At 32.2% G+C, this 15,344-nt stretch overlaps 1 protein-coding gene across 1 annotated transcript; it reads right to left on the bottom strand.

Annotated features, from left to right (window-relative positions):
- Positions 1 to 2,767: 2,767 nt before the first annotated feature.
- LOC143044795 (meprin A subunit beta-like) lies at positions 2,768 to 11,508 on the bottom strand. Its single transcript, XM_076216958.1, has 10 exons — positions 11,426 to 11,508; positions 8,367 to 8,443; positions 7,688 to 7,766; positions 7,374 to 7,512; positions 6,892 to 7,070; positions 5,979 to 6,281; positions 4,717 to 4,737; positions 4,093 to 4,230; positions 3,489 to 3,739; positions 2,768 to 2,909 (listed from the first exon to the last, which is right to left on the bottom strand). Exons 4-10 carry the CDS (start codon positions 7,475 to 7,477, stop codon positions 2,817 to 2,819), a joined length of 1,089 nt encoding a protein of 362 aa, XP_076073073.1. The 5' UTR covers positions 7,478 to 7,512; positions 7,688 to 7,766; positions 8,367 to 8,443; positions 11,426 to 11,508; the 3' UTR covers positions 2,768 to 2,816.
- Positions 11,509 to 15,344: the final 3,836 nt, after the last annotated feature.

Genomic DNA, 15,344 nt, shown 5'->3' with positions numbered 1-15,344 from the left:
TGCTGTACATTAATGCTGTTTACAGTTTATCTCTATCTATAAAAATATTCAAAATAATAACAAAAAAACGGCAAACTTTCCTTAAAATTACCAATTCAGGGGCAGCAACCCAACAACCGGTTGTCCGCTCTATCTGACAATTTCAGGGCAGATAGATCTTGACCTGATAAACCATTTAACACCGTCAGATTTGCTGTAAATGCTTTAGTTTTTGAGTTATAAGCCAAAAACTACATTTTACCCCTATGTTGTATTTTAGCCGTGGCAGCCATCTTGGTTGAATGGCCGGGTCATCAGACACATTTTTTAAACTAGATACCCCAAAGATGACTGTAGCCAAGTTTGGATTAATTTGGCCCTGTAGTTTCAGAGGAGAAGATTATTGTAAAAGTTAACAGAGGACGACGACGACGACGACAGACGGGTGCAAAGTGATGAGAAGAGCTCACTTGGCACTTCGGGCCAGGTGAGCTAAAAATTGACTAACAAAACTATGACAGTACTAATATAAGAAAGCGCTAAATAAAAAAAGGTTCACGTATCGTAAGCATCTTTTAACTGCTGAACTGTTTGTATGCATGGTTGAGTAAACGTGAATAGTAGATGGATGGATGCACATGAGTGAGCAAGTTTAAAACACTATTTGAATATATATGTAATAAATCTGTTATTATGGGTAGCATTTGTATTTCATTTCTCATAATGTACTACGTTTTTGTCTTTTACTATAGACACAAAACATCTCGAAATTTGATTAGTTTACAAAATCAAAATTGTTGGTAATACAGCTATGCCGCATCCAATTTTGCACAACTGCATTTCAAATATATCTGTGCAAACCAGATAATTAAATTCTATCAATTGTGCGCTCAATTATTCACAGGACTTTTAGATGACGTACATGTAAGCGTATTAAAAATTTCAATTTAAAAAATGATAATCATTGATATCATATCTCAAATAGCGCCTTTTTTGGCTAAGTGCAAACAGTCTGTGTATGTGTTTTGCATATCAGTTTTGTTGTATTAAATGTTCAGATAAAATTATTTCGAAGACATTTTAATTTATAATCGTGTGTCATTGTTAACTGAAACACCAGTTAATAATTTAATTTCGGATGTAACGCGTCTTCTGATTGGCTGACGTTATTTTGTTATGAGCCCATAGACATAATTTAGTCATGTGACCGTGACGTCATCAACGTTTTTTCATGGTTTTCTACGGTTTAAAATGGAATTTAGAATTAAATTATAAGAAATGACTGTAATATTTTTTCTGTCTATTCGAAATAACATAAAAAAATGTGGTGCACACTGTAAATAACCCGCTACGCGCGTTATTCACTGTGCACCAAATTTTTTATGTTATTTCTTCATAGACAGAAAAAATATTACAGTCATTCCTTAAATGTTGTATAATTATTCTGTGAATATTATTTATTTTTGCTTTGTACATAACATTAACAAACTGTTAAGATTGCATTGTTTTATACCCAAAATATCATAAGTTGTATGTACCGTTATTCCTTCATCTAATAAACAATAAATGTACAAAACTATTAATTTATTCAATATCTCTATTCAATCCAACCATATATGTTGTGTCTTGATAGCGTGGTTGCCTTTTTGTTCGGGGGAATCTCGACTTGTTTAAAATAAGACTGAACATTTTGTTGTTGTTGTTCCTGTTAGTATTGAATTAAATTATTCACTACAGATGAAAGAGGAAAGACTGGTGAGCTCTATGTCAGATAAACGTGTCGGGGAAGGGTGACAAGCATGTTTATTTACGGACCATAACCATGTGATCCAGTAAATTAAACCCGCCGTATTACGTCGGGCAAATGCAATATTATTGTAAAGAAATATTGGTTCTGGACATTACGCAGCTGAAAACTTTTTAAATAAGAGTAAAAATAAAAACAAATATTATAATCCTGGTACCTTTGATAACTATTTACACCACTGGGTCGATGCCACTGCTGGTGGACGTTTCGTCCCCGAGGGTATCACCAGCCTAGTAGTCAACACTTCGGTGTTGACATGAATATCAATAATGTGGTCATTTTTTTATAAATTTCCTGTTAAAAAAAGATTAAATTTTTCGAAAAACTAAGGATTTTCTTATTCCAGGCATATATTTCCTTAGCCGTATTTGGCACAACTTTTTGGGATTTTGGATCCTCAATGCTCTTCAACTTTGTTATTCTTTGGTTTTATAAATATTTTGATATGACCGTCACTGATGAGTCTTATGTAGACGAAACGCGCGTCTGGCGTATTAAATTATAATCCTGGTACCTTTGATAACTGTTTTAGACAGAATTTTTTTTAAGACGTATGCCTTTCAAACATAAATGGGTGACAGGGGAATGCATTTCTGTTTTCACTTCTTTCTTTCTGTTTTTCCAGATCCCACTTGCTTTAACCCTTATAATAAATTAAGCATAGATACCAGGATTCAAATTTTATATTTTTTGGATTCGTCAGCTCGAATCAAAATAGCGAAAAAAATTAAAAAAAATATGAAGTTGAAAATGATCCACTATTATCTACCTCTTATATCCAACACCCCAAAATCGATGCATATCCAAAAATACAAAGATACCATATGTATTATTGACAATGTTTGGATTGTAACGCAAAAATTTCGAATTCCTTTAACAAAATATCAATGAATTTTTGAAAATTAGTAGCGAACAACCATGCAATTGGTATATCCGATTAAATTGATGTCCATTCTCAATCAGGAAATAAGAAAAAAGATGTTTTAATAGTATTTTAAATTTTAATAATTGTAATAAGCATATCCTAGTTTTAACCATGACTACATGCTCCTGGTGTGACAGATACATCGTCAATAGCCAAGTCGCTGTGGTATGAAGTTCCTGTTCTACCTTCAATTTGGAACTGAAAAGTAAATACTAACACAGTAAAATATGTTAAATACGTTACATAAGATTCTACTTAGGTGATAGAAGATTCAAAGATAGGAGGAGTTTACAGGTAACCGTGTGTATACTGAACAAAACAAAAATACTTCAATTCATGGAAATGTTGTGTTTGTTTGGAAAAAAACCTATGCAGATGACTTTATTACTAATAATTAATACATGTGCATGTAGCATACACAAGTCATGACTCGCTATTCCATGACTATCAGTCAGAACGGGTATAGTAGACGCTTTGTAGTAATTTCAAAGTTGTGAACCAAATGCTTTTAGAAAAGAACGTATGACACTGGCAATTCAAGGAAAATGGCCATTGTTATATTATAGTTCGTTTCTGTGTGTGTTACATTTAAGTGTTATGATTCTGTTGTGTCATAGTTTTCCTCTTATAATTAATGTGTTTAACTCAGTTTTAGTTTGTAACAGGATTTGTTTTTTTCTCAATCGATTCATAAATTTCAAACAGCGGTATACTACTGTTGCATTTATTTAGTATGATGCAATATCATTAACTAGAATGTGCTATTAATAAACTAACATTGAATGCATGGGATCCACGAACGTTAACTTGAGTCTGCACGTGCATCCATCTGTCACCGTGGTCACCGTGGTAAGACCTCATCGCATGTTTCCTTCCTCCGATCAGTAGTTCAAAATAGATATAGCCCATTTCATGACCATACATGTTAAACCATGCTGAGAAACAATAAGTTCCAGGTTGGTACTGTGGGGAAACAAGGATGGCGTTTTTGTTCGTTTGTCCACTGGATTCCAAAAACAAATAATGTCCTGTAAGAAAAATGTATCATCTTATGATTGAACGTATAAAACATGGTAGCAGAATTTTGTACAAAGTACGTGCTGAAACATAATTTAACAATAATTTAATGATAATAAAACCACTACATGTAAATCGATGTGAAATGCAGCAATCCGGACCAAGTAATGAGTAAATATTCTAAATGAAACAATAATCAATGCATAGCTTTGTCAAGAAGTAACACAACTTCGTGCGTATTTTTGGATTGAACTTAATTTAATTGACCTTCGACAATTAACATGGCGCTGATGTTCTATTAATAAATCAGAAATATAAGACAAAAATACATATATGGAAATACCAATTACACAGTCAAATATACCTCCGCTAGTTCCACTGTGGTCGGCATGTGGACCAGTGTTTCGGCTAGGTGTACTGCCCATACCAGTTCTCCAGTCAATATTATCACTTGTTGATTGTAACCATCCACACAAACCAGCATCAAAGGAACATGTGGCAGCTGTAGAATATAATGAGTATTTATTCATCTAATTTGTACTTTTTCGGTCATTAATTTATGTATCATGTTACTGATAATAATGCGTTTATTGAAACATTTATGCATTATAGGACCATGTGATATGGCGGCTGCTACCACTGGAGAAGAATTATTACAATCCAATAAACCTGTGTGTGCTAAGCCTTTTTTTTATGTTTCAATGATGTTTTGTAAACTTATTTGTCTTGATGTTTACTTTTTTTATTGTTGTCATGACATTGTCATTCATCTTCCATCTTTAGCCTTTTTTGCAGCATAAATTATATTTTTATGTTACAAACGTTTTCCTGTTTTTAAGCCTCAGTAGTATAACAATCATATGCAAGCTCATATTATTGTGTTTTTATTTGAGATGAGTATTAAGCAAATAAGCTAATAACATGAAACTTAATATAAGTTTCACAACATCAATTTTGTAGCTATTAAAAACAAAATGCAAAAACTTACCTTGGTTTGTAATGAGAGGATCTGCAAAAAAGTAGGTCATTATTTACAAACCGTTATTGTATACATGCACTAGTATAGAAAGGTTGTGGATATCAAGGCTTCTCCCTATTATACAAGAGCATAAAATCTTGGTTTAATGACGAATGAGAACTGGGTATCACTAGATATAAACTCATATCCTTTAATTTCAATGTAATTGTAAACGAGCCTGGAATTAACTGATTGAATGGTAAATAAAGAAAACATTTATAATCATCATGCGTCCAAGGCACGTCCATGGATTTATTTTCACCAAAAACCCTCAACTCCAAAACAGTTGACAAGTAACATTGCAAAATTACTAGAGGAGTAATATCACATTTAAAAAAACCTAAACAGAAGAAACCAAATGAATATAAAGTTTACGTTGCTTAATTGAGTTTGAACCTTAGATTTTGATTTTTTTAAATTGATAATTTTAACAAATGAATCTTTTAGATATTTCGTCTGCAAAGTACTGAATATGGGACTGTCTCAAAGCTATGTCTTAGAATTATAGAATGATATCAGTAAAATTGTACCAAACGGAGACCTTGAAATATTATTATTATCCAACTGTTTGATGTGTTTGAGCTTTTGACTCTGCCATTTGATTAGGGAATTTCCGTTTTCAAGTTTCCTCGGAGTTCAGTATTTTTTGTGATTTTGCTTTTTTTTTCAAACGTGTGTGCTATTCTTTAAAAACACACGGGTTCCCGTAAAATTTGACATCACAAAATGAAAAATTGACGTCTTAATTCAAATTTATTTTGCCTTACGTCAGAAGGCTATTTGGAAACAACCTAAAGGTCATTCGGATACCAAATTCAGCATGTACCAAAAGTGATAATGCCTTTATAAAACTAACATAATTTTAAAAAGGTTGAACAATTTTTACTTTTATTGGAATTCAGATAAGGGCTCTTATATTACAAATGTACCTTTTCCTGTAATAGAGATTATCGAAAATATACCACATTATTATATGTATCATATTGTGGCGTTAGTGTAACGGAGTCCTACTGTTCCCCTTATAAAAAGAGTTTTATTTTTGGGTTTAGATAACATTACAACAGTTTAATCATACAATATAAGATCATATAAAAAGCATGAGAAACACATCTCATTCAGAAAAAAAAACAATGAAAAAAAGCATTGCTGTTTGTAATCGACCAACAACTTATATCAGTATATGTTCTAAATGTACAGTTAATAACTTGTATAACACAATGTATGAATCTTACTTGGTGTAGAAACGTGTGAAATATCTGGTGCATGAGTTGTTGCGCCAGGTGCAGATGTGACTGTTCCAACACTACCTCTTGGTATGCAACCATATAAAATCTGAATTTCTTTGGCATCAGTTTCGCTCAGTCTTACTCTTTGTCCAATGGTTACTCCACTTTGTTTTGGTTCAAGGGTCATTTGATGTCTATCAATGGCGAATGCATATGCTGGATAATGCATAACTGATCCATAATCGTATGGCATACCCAAATGATCAATTTGTGTGCCTAATTGGTACTTGTCAAAGTTACGTGCATGACCTGTAAGCAACAAACGAAGAAGAACATTGTGTGAAAAACTATTTGAATCTTAAATGATGTTTGTAATTAATTCGGAGAGTATAAAAGCCATGATCCGTCAATTTCATAACTTTTAATACTTAGTAATATCTCATATACGCTGCAACTTCTCTTTTATTTAAGTATAAACTGGGTTTAACATATAAGTTTCTATCTCCCATACAAAAACAACACAAAATTTAAAAAAAAAGTACATACAACGTTTTCATCTTTGCAAATTTTACTGTTTGCTAACTAAGCAATGATAGTTCATACATGACTTTAAATGATTAACTCAACATCTTTTTGAAACAAGTAACTGTCATATAATTTATGATAATAGATTTTGCTTATTTGTGCCATCTGGGGTTAACTTGGTGACACAAACACACTTTTGTTTGATGAGATAGTACAAGAATTAATACAATAAAATAATCTTTCAAAAGATCAGTATTGCAGTGTCAGAAAAGTTGACATATTGTGATAAGAATGAGATACTATATCGGTGTCGCCTTAGGGAAAACATAAGTCACCTGATTTTTATAATCATTTTCAAAATCTATGTTGTAATAAATAATAGGTTTGTGTTTACTTGTTTGAATATTCTTCCAGTGAACTGTGACGTAGTTGTCTCTGTCTGCTCTGCTTTGCTCGTGCCAGAATCCTAAACCATGAAGGATTTCATGCATGACTGTTCCTTTTCGCAGACATCCGGTACCTAATGTGACGTCAGATCTGCGTGTACTGTGATAACCAATTGGTGTGTGGCATCTTTAAATAAAAATTGTACGTATTTAATTTTGGCATCGGCAGCTTGTTCAAATGTCATCAATCAATAAACAATGTACTTAGTAAGGTTTAGCAATTTGTGTCAGATGTTCGGACTCCTTTTTCCCCCCTTCAATACAGGGTAGAATATTTTGACCCATAAATACCTATTTTTCTTTTTATTTAAGGCATTTATAGCTTCTAAAAGGTCATTTTCCAAAATTTAAGCACATTCTAGATTTATTTCTTGCGATTTGATATTTCTGCATTTACAATATGGAACAAACTGAGATAATCTGTACTTACCCACTTCCGTAAGTAAATTGCATATATCCATGTTCAGCTTTGCGTGGTTGGAAGTCAATGCATTTCTTTCCATTTACTTTTGTCTTTTCCATAATTTCGTTCATGGCATCATGGAAAACTTGGACATGAGAAGCTTGTCCTGAGAGCACAAAAAATAGGAAAATTAATTTAAGGAAATAGAAATAAAAAAGGCAACAAATTCGGAAATACAATATAATCTTTTCATTAGTTTCTCAGTATGTTTAAGGTATCTTTTTTGGCACATATATTAATTTTCTCGAGACATTATCGATATCTTAAGGCAATTTACTCACTCGAATGGACTGCATCGATGGTCCATGGAACAACACCATGTGGCCAGAGAAGTCTGTGGTTGGCAACAGCATTTCTCAACTATAAAAAAACAAAACATGTACGATCAAATATACATGTTTATATACAAGGAATAAAGATAATTACTATGAGTAACATGTGTTCCAAATGTCGTAACAACAATCCCTTCCCCATTTGCTCGAATGTGACCTATCGAGTTAGACCTAAATACCAGATTTGTACTAACAAAAGCAACATGATGGGTGTCACACGTTGAGTAAGCTTCCGTAGAAACTTAGATTAACCCAGATGTATGATTGGGTTCGTGTTGCTCAGTCTTTCGTTTTCTGTGTTGTGTTTTGTATACTTTTGCTTTTCTGTTGGTTCTTTATTTTCTTTTTTTCTTTAGCCATGGCGTTGTTATATTATTCCGATTCTTGGGTGTGAATGTCCCATTTGTGTTCTCTCCTCTCTTGTTCGACGGAAACAGACAAGGAGCCACCGGTCTTTAGTGTATTTCATTATTTTGTGTCTTCTTCTATAAGGTGGTCATGTTTGTGTTAAATTTCTATATAATAAATAGTATTTGAATATAAAAAATAGTTGACTAAGTCCCTTGTTGTAAGTTATCAGCCTTGATATTATAAAATGAATTAAACAAAAGTTACAAGTCACACTTACATATGGCTCCTCCCCTGGTTCTATCTCTATATCTCCTTCGAAAAATCCTGCAATACAAATACAACTTAAGGTGGTACCTAACACTACAGGGAGATAACTCTGTAAATTCAGCTAAACGTTTTAATTACGTTGTGTTGTAAAAGGAATAGTAATCTTCTCAATGATCAAAATTGATGTTTGTCAAATTGCTATATAACCAGTGTAATTTTTCTGACAAAACGGTTGGTTCAAAAAATTTTATATTTGAATATTTTTGTTAAAGAGTCAAAGTAAATACTTTGACAAAATTTTATGAAAATTAAACGAGCCAAATTAATTTTAGTGAAAGTGTTGGGTACCACCTTAAACTGTAAATTTCTAATACATTGATTTGACAAAATAGAAATGTTTGTTCCTAACAAAAATCAACTTCTAGTCTTTATCCATGATCACATATAAAGTTAAGAATGTTACAACCAACTGACCTTAACTTGCTACCAACAACTAACACAGTGTAACTATAACAATATGCGCTGTAATTGTATTTTAGAAATAAGGTTTAGATAAAGGTATTGATATTGATTTTAAGTTTATTTCACAGTTTTTTGGTTAATAAAAAAAAAGCAATTCGCATATTTAGACTTTATAATCACCTGCTTCTTCTGGGTTCTGGTCTGAAAAATAATAACAGTTTTGTTAAATTTTTATATTCAATGGTAAATAAAACATTTCTCGTCTTTGATAACATGTAAGGTATTCAAATATAATAATTATTAGTATTCTAAGTTTCTTTTATATAATATTGTTATAATCAAATGTTTTAAATTAATATTATTATTGTTAAATATATGGGTTTTTTTTTTTTTAATTATCATGATAGTAATTCATAGTTTCTTGCTATTGTATTTCTACTGTGTTAACAATAATTAAGCTCCTCCTTAGATTCTTACAAAATGTTGCCTTGAAATGATAACAGGCTTTATTTCGGTGCGAACACCTTTAACCATAGATAACAATGTAATCTTTAAACCTACCACATGAACAAATAGGTCAAAATTTGGCAGATAGGTGTACACATTTAACCTCGAAACGGTCGGTATTTATGACATTTATTTTTGTAATGAGACATCAGCACATTTCTTTTGATAAACTAAACTAGCATTAAGAATAGAATAGAGAATGAAAAGGTGAAATATGTCAAAGAGAAAACAACCCGACCACAGACTAGAAAACAGTTCATGGTTACTAGCTGTCCTTTTGCGCAGCGAACTCACTATGAAGCACTAAATATTTCATATGTGTTTGTGCAAAATATCAATCGTTAGTAAGGTGGTTATTCTCCTTTCGAATTTGCCATAGTCAAGAATATGTACATAAGCTCATTTGTGCAATAGACTTTTTTTCAACGAGATTAACCATTCGTTCGTTTGTTGTGCTGTATAATGTTAACCTCGTCACATGCTTGGCATGTGCCTTTCACAAGTCAAGGACCTGTATTTTAATTTTTGTCGTTAGTTTATGTCGGTCATATCATTTAGCTTTTTTGTTTCTTGTTTTATAACAAAATCAGACCTGTTTTATCATAGTATAGTTATATTAGGCCATTTCATAGATTATAATACGGTATAGTATTTTTTTGTCATTTGTAAATGCCTTACAGTGTGTATAGTTAACATTTCTTCAGAAAATAACCATAACAAATCAGGAATATGGTTGTTGTTCTGCTCATGTTCCTTTTGTCGATAGTGTTTGATTTTGTCTATATTTTATTTTATTACCCCTTTTTGAATTTCATTTGGAGTTCGGTACTTTTGTTTTAGTTTCATGATCTGATACCGGTTTTTTTTTCATATTGAAAGCATCGCTATAAGTTGAGACGAAGAACAACTTTTACACTTGTTACAATAAAGGGTCTGTTGCTAATATGCTTGGCCTATATACCATTTTGTGCTTCTTTGTTACATATTTGTTTTTTATTAGTGAGTAAGGTTATAACACAATGTTGACTGCAGTACCTGTGTCTTTGACATTTAGAACTATTATTTATGTTCACCCATCGTTGTCAATATAAAGGCATTTGGTGCGATCGTCGTAAAAGTAAGATGTTTAGCTAGCTATAAGACCAGGTTTAATCTACCATTTTCTACATAAGAAATGCCTGTCCAAGTCAGGATTGTAACAGTTGTTATCCATTCGTTTGACGTTTGATGTGTTTGAGCGATTAATTTTGCATTTTTATTTGGGACTTTGCGTTTTGAATTTTCCTCGGCGTTCGATATTTTTGTGATTTTACTTTTAATAATTTTTTGTTTTGTCAGATATACAAGTAATTCCTTCACAAGAATGGAACTTCAATACTGATATGCACTAGATGGGTGATTGTTAATCTTTGTGTATTTTAAAGTTTTCTCATTCCCATGTTGACATTGCATACTTCCATAGTTTCATTTCTCATTTCCCATTTGATAGTTTTTAGTTTCAATTACAAATTTATATTTAATATTATATATTATAATATATAACCATGGAACTGAGAAATGACAAGTTGAAAGTTGTCAACATGGAATGGCGAAATTACAAAACCAGATAAAGAATAAAAAGCACTCAATCACCAGATAGTACAAGAATAGAAAGATAAGTATAAGGTTATTTTAAGAAAAGACTCACCATCGACCTAGATAAAAAAAAATCAAATATCATATACAAATCTGGTATTCAGCCTACCATATTGATTCTATTCAATGCGCAAGAGGTTTGAAAATGAAAATTATTATTGGTTTGTTTGGTACTTCGAAAGAAAGAACACTATATTATGATTTCAACTGTAATATAATATCTGTATCAACTGTGCAAAAGACCGACCATGCAGAATGTATATTTCAAATATGGAAGGCTTCCGCAAAAGTGTCACACATAGATATATATAGATATCAAACATTGAAAAATATACGCATATGCAATAAATAGAACCTTGAAACATAAATTAATGTAACCTGACTTTATTGTTTTTTAAATTAAATGATAGGAATCACAAGCATAATTAAGTAAACCAATTATGAAGAGTTATTTGTATTCCTTACCTGCACCGGTACAGCTAGTACCAGAGACACCCCCAGTGATAGAGCTAGAAAAATGTTCATCTTGTCCAAGCAAAGTGAGACAACTATCTGAAGAATCGAATCACGAATAACCTATATTTAAAGATCGTGCCCTACCAAGATAAGACATTACAGAAACATTGAGGTACTTTAAGAACACTTTGTAATATATTATGATCACGAAAGGTGATAATATTTTGTTTACGTTCATTTGTAAATGAATTTAAGTCTTAAACAGTCATTTCATCTTAATAACATCATCTGAAATGTCAGAAAATTATTCCGAAGACATATTCAGTCTTTTATAGAACTTTATTACTTGTAAAGTGCACAGCTGAAAATTGAGCACCTTCTCGTATGTCTTATATTTGTATTTATTGTTCACATACGGAGGGATGATCTCAACTTTACCATCTTGGTTTTATAGCTCCCTTGTGGGCAGCAACCCTCTATCAAGGAAATCATGATAGGAAATATCGTATCAATTGGGAGATATATACTCCGGGAAAATTTAAGACTTTATTGATATGTTTGGTATACGAAGATAAACAACTTGATATAGTTATTACATAATACTAAACAACAAATCTTAAGTACGCCGACAGATACTTTGGTACAAAAAGATTGATGAAACAAAGATCGAAACTATTGGTTCAAAAGCTTTAAGGTTAACGTTATCTTTTCTAAAATGTGAAATACGCCATTGTGACTTTGGTGACCGGTATGAAATACATCTTACACTTTCGATCTCGACCTGCCGTTTCAAACTGAACTGTTGACGTTTCGTTGTAGGAGCAATTAAGGACTGGCTAACTTTCCGGAGCAGATAAAAGTGATATCAAACACTATTTAGCTCTAGATCTTGTGTGATAGATTTTCTTAGATTAGAACTGTATGATTTTTAGTCAAGATATTGTATTTTAGAGCAGTGTGAGTGTCTAGTTTTCGATTACAATTGCTATAATAGAACGGTTAAACATTTCAGTATCATACATGTCATAGGTATAAATCGAGGTCAAGGTATTGTCTTATGTACTTGTCAAACTTCTTACATGCATTTATGTAATATACTTTTAAATACAAAACCTTTAAACAGACTTATTAAGAAGGGATATAGTTACGATACTGTTGTTAGGTCATTAAAGATTGAATATTTTGGCTTTAATATTGATTCACGTATAGGCTCTTTGCACCGGAACTAAACACATCTATTCAGTTGTTGGCATGACACGGGTTATGTTCTTTTCATATACTTTATGATAGTATGATACTATACCCCTAACGGGAGGGATTGTGCCTGATATTCATATGATGAAGACATAATCTTTCAATCAGTTTAATTGAGGTCTGGAGCTGGCATGTCAGTTAACTGCTAGTAGTCTGTTGTTATTTATGTATTATTGTCATTTTGTTTATTTTCTTTTGTTACATCTTCTGACGTAGGAATCGGATTTTTGTGCGTATTGTTATGCGTTTACTTTTCTACATTGGCTAGAGGTATAGGGGAGGGTTGAGATCTCACAAACATGTTTAACCCCGCCGCAATTTTGCACCTGTCCCAAGTCATGAGCCTCTGGCCTTTGTTAGTCTTGTATGATTTTTTATTTTAGTTTCTTTTGTATAATTCGGAGTTCAGTATGACGTCCATTATCACTGTACTAGTATACATATTTTTAAAGGGGCCAGCTGAAGGACGCCTACGGGTGCGGGAGTTTCTCGCTACATTGAAGACCCATTGGTGGCCTTCGACTGTTGTCTGCTCTATGGTCGGGTTGTTGTCGCTTTGACACATTCCCCATTTCCTTTCTCAATTTTATCTTCCAGATATTCACTCTAACTATACTCTTGCTATCAAATTGAGCAAGGTATAAACATAAAAATATATATTCAAGTTTTAGAGGGGCACTAGCTACGAGATATCTGAAAAAATCTAATATTATTTTTTTTTGCTTAGTCATTAATGAAATGCAAATAGTGAAATAATAATTCGCTTTTAGCAGCCAGTATGGTTTAATTTTGTCACAATAAGCTAACAAAACATTGAATATGAATTATTCACTTACAAGTGAATAATTTGACCTCATTGAATCCGTATTCATGTGAACTTCCATTTAACCCCTTAGCTTGAGATGGATTACACGTGAATTGTATGTGTAAGGTTATTTAAAGGAAAAGAATGGCAACATTGAAAGTGAAACAAAGGTAAATCATTTCATTGACTGATTCGATCCAAAAATAAATCATTATAATAAGGTAAAAACGATGATAACATTTATTTTTCATTTATAATATAAAACTAACTAGACCTAGAAAAATCCAACAGCCCGAGTTTGCTTAATCTATTCATATTTATGTTTACATCGCTTATATGGTTATCGGATGACTTTAGAGGTCAACTCGATGGTTAGTTGGATGGCGTATAGACAAAAATACACACGAAACGAAGCTACGTAAGTTCATGATAGTGCCCTGTTTATTGTTTATTTTAGACTTTTAATAGTTTGGATAAATGTTTAACATTGTGATTCATTGATATTTTATATATTTCTAAACGAAACGCCGTGAAACGTTCCTATTTCTTTTCTTTTATTAGCGAGTATTTCTCATAGGTTTCGAAAGCATATCTGCAGGTTCCAAAGTAGAAATAGGCGAAAACGTATAAATTCGATTTTTTTTTTATACTTTGCAAGTATAATGTCCAGAATTTTGTTTAGGAAATTCCATCTGTTGCAAAGATATAAACTAAAGAATAATAATGTTTAATTAATTTCCAAAGCCATGAGGCTTATCCTTGACATGTTTGGATAAAAAAGAATATGAAATATTGAATTAAAAAGAAATGAGACGTTGAATGGATAAGAAGATGAGATGTTCGATAAAAGTCAGTAGAAAATATCAAATAAAATCATCATAGAAACCAGGATTAAAATGTAATATATACACCAGACGCGCGTTTCGTCTACAAAAGACTCATCAGTGACGCTCGAATCAAAAAATGTTTAAAAGGCCAAATAAAGTACAAAGTAGAAGAGCATTGAGGACTAAAAAATCCTAAAAGTTTTGCCAAATACAGCTAAGGTAATATATTCCTGAGGTAGAAAGGCCTTAGTATTTCAAATACTTAAAGTTTTGTTTACAGTTAATTTATTATTATGAACATATCAATAATATCTCAAATCAACACAAACGTGCTGACTACTAAGATGGTGATACTCTCGGGGAAATAAATCTTCACCAGCAGTGGCATCGACCCAGTGGTTGTAAATAAACTCGTCATAGATACCAGGATTAAAATTTAATATATACGCTAGACGCGCGTTTCGTTTACAAAAGACTCATCAGTGACTCTCGAATCAAAAAATGTTTAAAAGGCCAAATACAGTAAGAAGTTGAAGAGCATTGAGGACCAAAAATTCCTAAAAGTTTTGCCAAATACAGCTAAGGTAATCTATATTCCTGAGGTAGAAAAGCCTTAGTATTTCAAAAATTTAAAGTTTTGTTAACAGTTATTTTTTTATTATGAACATATCAATGATAACTCAAGTCAACACAAAAGTGCTGACTACTTGGCTGGTGATACCCTCGGGGAAATAAATCTCCACCAGCAGTGGCATCGACCCAGTGGTTGTAAATAAACTCGTCATAGATACCAGGGTTAAAATTTAATATATACCCCAGACGCGCGTTTCGTCTACAAAAGACTCATCAGTGACGCTCGAATCAAAAAATGTTTAAAAGGCGGCCAAATAAAGTACGAAGTTGAAGAGCATTGAGGACCATAAATTCCTAAAGATTTGCCAAATACAGCTAAGGTAATCTATTCCTGAGGTAAAGAAAAGCCTTGTTATTTCAAAAATTTAAAGTTTTGTTAACAGTTAATTTATTATTATGAACATATCAA

Source organism: Mytilus galloprovincialis, chromosome 9 (assembly GCF_965363235.1).
Source record: "Mytilus galloprovincialis chromosome 9, xbMytGall1.hap1.1, whole genome shotgun sequence".
In the NCBI taxonomy this organism is placed as follows: Eukaryota; Metazoa; Mollusca; class Bivalvia; order Mytilida; family Mytilidae; genus Mytilus; species Mytilus galloprovincialis.
The sequence above is the reverse complement of the archived record's forward strand: the minus strand, read 5'-3'. Positions and strand labels throughout refer to the sequence as shown.

Coding starts and splice junctions, on each gene's coding strand:
- LOC143044795 (XM_076216958.1), bottom strand. CDS start 7,477: ATGAACGAAATTATGGAAAAGACAAAAGTAAATGGAAAGAAATGCATT. Junction 7,071..7,373: donor CAATTTACTTACGGAAGTGG/GTAAGTACAGAT, acceptor TTTTATTTAAAG/ATGCCACACACCAATTGGTT. Junction 2,910..3,488: donor GTGGATCCCATGCATTCAAT/GTTAGTTTATTA, acceptor TTTACTTTTCAG/TTCCAAATTGAAGGTAGAAC.